The 6,795-nt window shown below is 34.8% G+C and overlaps 1 protein-coding gene across 2 annotated transcripts in view; it reads right to left on the bottom strand.

The window, feature by feature from the left end:
• LOC109347976 (E3 ubiquitin-protein ligase RGLG2-like) overlaps positions 1,341 to 6,795 on the bottom strand; it is a 9,882-nt gene continuing 4,427 nt past the window's right edge. Inside the window, exons 9-11 of one of the 2 annotated variants that reach the window (XM_019588138.1) lie at positions 2,403 to 2,529; positions 1,776 to 1,832; positions 1,341 to 1,684 (exon numbers count right to left, since the gene is read on the bottom strand). In XM_019588138.1, coding sequence (XP_019443683.1) covers positions 1,598 to 1,684; positions 1,776 to 1,832; positions 2,403 to 2,529 — 271 coding nt within the window. In that variant the 3' untranslated portion in view covers positions 1,341 to 1,597. Of the gene's footprint in view, positions 1,685 to 1,775; positions 1,833 to 2,402; positions 2,530 to 6,795 lie in introns of those variants that run through there. The other variant, XM_019588139.1, reaches the window with a different exon arrangement.

Below are 6,795 nucleotides of genomic sequence, written 5' to 3'. Positions count from 1 at the left end.
TTCCACTAAATGATTAACATGTGTATTATTTTTATTTTTATAATATTTTAAAATGTAAACTTGTTAAAAGAGTGGAAATAAAACACATTTTAAATAAACATTCAACAAATTTAAGTAGGGATGACAATAAAAACTGAACGTGTGGGTACCCACCCGAACTGAATCCAAATTTAGCGGGTGATGTGATTGGGTTCGGGTTTTACCCGGGTTTAAATTTCGGGTTTGGGTTTGGTATATCAAAGACTCTTACCCGAACCCGCCCCAAAGTAATGTAATTCAATTTAAAATTGAAATTTCTATCATGTACCCATTGTTTTTAATTTTTAATTTTACTTTACATACTACTGGATCTTCAAACATAAAAGAAATGAAATAATACAAGAGAAAATAGAAATTTTAGAGAAAAATTACACGAAAATAATATCATATTTTTTTAATACATTATAATTTTCAGGTTTTTTCGGGTTCGGAGATGATATTTTTATTTTCAACCCATTGAGTTCGGGTTCGGGTTTTGAATTTCGGGTTCGGGTTTGGGTATGTGCAAACCCGACCCTGACCTGCCCCGTTGCCATTCCTAGATTTAAGGAGATAACTTATCTCCTAATGTAAGGAGATATTTTATCCATAATATATAATTACAATCAACGCACATTAGTAAACATATGTATGTCCAGTACGAGATCTTATAGTGTAAGGCATCTTTAGATCCTCGGGATGACCAAAAGGTGAAAGAATATTTTTGGTAGTACAAAAAAAATATGTATCTTATGTGATGTGTCATCTTTATTCAATATATCAATTATTTCACATTTATTTTATAAATTTTAAGAAACCCAATTAAAACTAGAGTTTAATATCTATGCACTCCCACAAAAAATTTATCTATGTACTAACATATTAACAGTATAAAAACTACTATATTATTTATCATTTATTTGTAATTACTTCTATGTAAGAAGAAATGACGATTAAAGGTAACATTTGCATGCACTAAGTTAAAGTGACATTAATTAAGGAGAATGATTGCTTCAGAGTTATGTAATTTGATTCAGATTGTGATGCTCTTCCATCAAGCATGAATCTGTGAGATCATAAGAAGAAAGGATGAACCGGAAAAGTGGACACAAGTTGTTTCTTTCTATGAAAATATTTATTTTTTGTTTGTAAACATAGTCAATGTTGATGCTTAATGAGTTTGTTGTTAAGATTTGTACAATGATGAACATATATTATTTAAAAAATATGATAATTGAAACTTTAAAATGAGATAACATATCATATCAGAATTAACATAAAAAATAAATTTATTTGTTTATGTAAAATAGGTGATGTTTTTATGTTTTTATAATTCGACTCACTCTTATCCCTAAATCAAGATTACAAGGTGGACCAAATAAAACCTTGCACCAAATCTTTCTCCTTGTATCCACCCTTAAACCATATCTACCTAGACAATGTGTCCTTCTTTAAAAGCAAAATCCATGAACATTTTTTAGACTCTTGAAGCCACACCATCAACCATAATTACAGTGGCATATATGATTACGTTATATGTTATGCAAACTATGTAATGTACATGATTTTCATTCTACAATCAGCCAGTGGACACTCTGAAACGGGTAGTGACCCTCTCTCGGCATATGGGACAAGTAGTTAATCTTGTTCCACAATCTCTACAAGTCTGCATTCCAAAACATTGTTTTGAAATTATAAATTTCAAAATCTAAGAACAAATTAAACAGTAAGAAGATTATTAATATAATGAGCCTCACCATGTGCCCACATCCAAATGCCAAATCCTTTCCATTGGTCAGACAAATAGGGCAGACCTACATAATTTCATTGGTTATAACACCACACATATCACCAAGCAATTTAAAAAAAAGGCAGATTCAGTGTACAAAACTCATACTTAGTGGAGTTTTAGGATATAGATGTACGTAGCTTTAGCTTTACTCCCACAAGTAGATAAACTGTTTCCAGATTTTAAACTCGTAATCTCATGATCACTAACCAACTTCAAAGTTGATAGAAAAGCAAATCATGCTCCATCAATAATTCTGTTGTAACTTTTAATTTCGATTATCAAATAGCATTTCTTTTGTGTGCGAGAAAAATGAGTTTTTCTTAGTAGTACTATATTTGACCTAAGCAAATCAAGTGTATAGTTGAACAAATTAGTGTTTCATTCCTGTCTTGATTTGAACAAGTCATGAGAGCCTTCTAAAGGCTAAGTTAAGGAGCCCATAACTAATTCATAACCTAGGCAGTTTCATTCACCACTTATTTACATAATGATCAACATTTAGTGTGGTACAAAAATGAGATGTATCATATTCAGTGTCTAAAAATGAGAGCAATAGATATGGATCATTGAATCTTATTTGAATAGTCAATACCATATGGTTTTGATCATCTGTTGTGGATGATGATGAAATGCTTGGTACACGAGCTGGTGGTGCAGGCCGAGAATAAGGAAGTGGAGGTGGTTTTGGAACTATTCTCTTTGCTCTTCCTGTTACATTTTTATTCTCCAAGACAAAGAAAAGAAAGAATTATAAGGTCAATTATCAACCAGAAAATTGAGCAATGTTATTAGTATATTATAATATGAAAAACTTTCTCCACAACTTTTCATTTTATAACATTATAAAAATAAGTTCACCAAAAGTTGTCCAGAATTGATTTTTGTAAAACTGATAAAATATTGATGCACACTTTCTATAAGCTTCTACACTTGTGTAGAAATAAGTAGTGATGATTGTATCATAATATCTAGAATTATCCTAAGCTTCTAGTATATTCTATTATAGGCATTATTATAATTGAAGAAGTATCTAGAAATCTTGAGAAAAATGTATACTAGATACTTATGCAACCATCTAGAAATTCATAAGTGTTGTAGAAAGCCTACAAATAGGCACTCACCCTTCATTTGTGAAGCATAAAAAATAAGAAGCAAATCATTCTAAGTTGTGTAGCTCCAAAGCTTCTCCACTTCTATTTTCACTACTATAATTTTCATTTCTAAAATACTATCAGTGGCATCAGAGCTACGTTTGGTCATACACTGGGTGTAGAATATTACTCTATCCATTTCCAACTACCTCTCTCTTATCCATACTAAACCATCTTTATACACTTTGAGCTATGGCTAGCACTATTCAATCATCATCTATTCCTATCCCAATTTTCACCGGAGAAAACTATGATTTTTGGAGCACAAAAATGACTACTTTCTTCCGGTCCCAAGATTTGTGGGATATTGTAGAAGAACGATTCACTACTCCAGAGAATACTTCAACTCTTACTGGGGCTCAGAAAAAGGAGTTGAAAAAGAATATGCAAAAGGATGGAAAGGCTTTATTTATTCTACAACAAGCCTTGGTGGAGACTATCTTTCCAAGAATAATGGGAGCTACAAGTGCCAAAGAAGCATGAGATACACTAAAGGAGGAATTTCATGGCAGTGATAATGTACGCACCATTAAACTTCAAACTCTTAGGCGTGAGTTTGAATTACTTAAGATGAAAGAGTCTGAGACCATAAAAGACTATTATTCTAAATAAAAGAAATAGTCAATTAAATGAAAGCTTATGGGTAAAATATTCTTGACAAAAGAATTGTTGATAAAATTCTAATTTCAATTCCCAAAAAATATGACTCAATAGTTACTACAATTGAGCAAACCAAAAATTTGTCTACTCTATTAGTAACAGAACTAATGGGCTCTCTAGAAGCTTATGAGCAAATATTGAGTAGGCATGATGAAGGTTCACTAGAAAACGTCTTTCAATCAAAGCTCAGACTAAGGTCTTAGAATAAAGAATATGAAAGAAGAAATAATATTGGTGCGGAACATTCTAGAAACAAAGAGATTTCTCTAGAAACAATCAAGCAAAATATCCTCCATGCAGCATATGCAAGAAGCCAGGTCATTCAGAAAAATATTGTCGATATCGAGGAAAGATGCAATTCCAATATTGCAAACGATTTGGGAACGCAGAGCAAAATTGTCGCAACCAAAATAATCATCAGGTCAATTTCACTGAAGAGTGTCAACATGACCAACAACTATTCTATGCCAACCAAGTCTCTAGCCATGATAAAGAAGAAAATTGGTATTTGGATAGTGGTTGTAGTAACAGCTAAAAACGGGAGCATTTTCAAAGACATTGATGAATCTGTCAGATTGCAAGTTCGATTGGGTAATGGCACCATGGTTGAGTCCAAAGGCAAGGACACTGTCATGGTGGAGACAGAATCAGGTACACGATTTATCAAAGATGTCTTACTAGTTCCTAACCTTAAAGAAAATCTCTTGATTATTGGTCACATGATGGAAAAAGGCTACTCTCTCCACTTTGAGGGAGATATATGCAATATATATGGTAATAATAGAAAGCTTGAAATAGCCCAAGTCAAAATGGAGAAAAGAAATAGAAGTTTTCCAATAACTTGGAAATATGCTACTAAAATCGCCATAAAGGTTCAAGTTGATGAATCATGGCTCTGACATCGAAGATTTGGTCATCTTAATAATCAAGCCTTAAAGCTATTATATCATAAAAGAATGATGAAGGATCTTCCGTGCATCCACAATAATGAAGGAGCTTGTGAAAGATGTCTACTTGGGAAGCAACATAGACTACCTTTTTCAAATGGGAAAGCTTGGAGAGCAAAACGCTTGTTGGAACTCATCCATATTGACGTATGTGGACCAATGAGGATGCCATCACTCACTAATAATAGGTACTTCATCCTCTTCATTGATAACTTTCAAAATGACATGAGTCTATTTTATAAAAGAAACATCAGAAGTCTTTAGAGTATTCAAGAAGTTCAAGGCTTTTGTCGAGAAGCAAAGCGGGAAACATATAAAAGTACTCAAAAGCGATTGTGGCAAAGAGTACAACTCTCACGAGTTTGATAAATTTTGTGAGGATAAAGGCATAGAGCGTCAACTCACAATTGCTTACACTCCACAACAAAATGGGGTGTTTGAAAGAAAAAACCTCACGGTCATAGAGATGGCTAGATCGATGCTCAAGGAGAAAGGTTTGCCAAACACCTTTTGGGCCGAAGCAGTTTACACAATTGTCAACATAATGAACAGATGTCCAACAAAGGCAGCCGAAGGTAAAACTCCTATAGAAGCTTGGAGCGGTAGAAAGCCACCAGCTAAACATCTAAGAGTCTTTGGATCCATCTGTTATATACATGTCCCAAAAGAAAAGAGACACAAACTAGAAGACAAGACGATAAGAGGCATCTTCTTAGGATATAACATACAGTCAAAAGGCTATCGCATATACAATGTAGAAAGAAGAAACTTATCATCAGTCGATATGTTGAAGTTGATGAAAGCGCCGCTCCGCCGCTTGGAACTGTAATGAAGGCAAGATTGAGAGACACAACATCTCCATACAACACAACAACCACAAGTAACTAGGGAAGTAGAAGAAGCTACAGAAGATCCAGGTACGCCAACTACACTCCCACATGAACAATCTTCACCAGAATTTTCTCTGAAACGAGTAAGATCTTTGGAAGATATATATGAGACATGCAACTTGGTCATAGTTGAACCTAGAAGCTTTGAAGAAGCATCAAGGCAAGAAGTATGGGTCAAGGCAATGGAAGAAGAGATAAAGATGATCGAGAAAAACAACACGTGGGAGCTAGTAGATTGTCCAAAAGATAAAGACATCATCGGAGTAAAATGGGTGTATAAAACAAAGCTCAATCCTGATGGCACTATACAGAAGCACAAGGCGAGATTAGTAGCCAAGGGCTACTCCCAACAACCAGGAATCGACTATAATGAGACATTTGCTCCAGTTGCTCGTCTAGATACTATAAGAGCTCTAATAGCTCTTGCAACAGAAAGAGGATGGAGCATTTACCAGCTAGATGTCAAGTCTGCATTCCTCAATGGAGTACTTGAAGAAGAGATCTATGTGGAGCAGCCAGAAGGGTTCATGAGCAAGGGCAACGAAAACAAAGTGCTACGATTGAAGAAGGCTCTATATGGCTTGAAGCAAGCTCCTCGAGCATGGTATAGTAGAATTGACCAGTACTTCGTCGATAAAGGATTTAGGAGGAGTAAGAGTGAGCCTACACTATACATTAAGTCCCAAGGTCAGTATGATACTTTAATAGTTTCCTTGTACGTAGATGATCTTATATACACTGGAAACAATATAAAGATGATAACAGAGTTCAAAGAAGACATGATGAAGACATTCGAGATGACAGACCTAGGCTTAATGCACTACTTCCTTGGAATTAAGGTAAAATAAAGAAAAGAAGGTGTATTCATCTCACAGAAGACATACATAGAAGAACTACTAAAGAAGTTCAAGATGTGTGAATGCAAACCAGTTGCTACTCCGCTCGTGACTAATGAGAAGCTACAGAAGGACGATGGATCTCCACAGGCAGATGCATCTCTCTACAGGAGTTTGATCGGGAGTCTTCTATATCTCACTGCCACTCGACTAGATATCATGTATGCTACAAGTCTTCTATCAAGATTCATGCAAAGCCCGAGTCAAATCCACTTTGGAGTTGGAAAAAGAATTCTTAGATACTTACAAGGAACAAAAGAGTTCGGTATATGGTATAAGACCAACTAACATTGCACGGCTACACTGATAGTGATTGAACAGGTTCGGTGGATGATATGAAGAGCACATCAGGCTATGCCTTCTCACTTGGATCAGGAATATTCTCTTGGGCATCTAAGAAGCAAGCAATCATTGCACAATCAACAATATGGGAGATTGAGA

This window comes from Lupinus angustifolius, chromosome LG05 (assembly GCF_001865875.1).
Source record: "Lupinus angustifolius cultivar Tanjil chromosome LG05, LupAngTanjil_v1.0, whole genome shotgun sequence".
In the NCBI taxonomy this organism is placed as follows: domain Eukaryota; kingdom Viridiplantae; phylum Streptophyta; class Magnoliopsida; order Fabales; family Fabaceae; genus Lupinus; species Lupinus angustifolius.
Note: the sequence above shows the minus strand (reverse complement) of the source record. Positions and strands in the feature narration are given on the sequence as shown.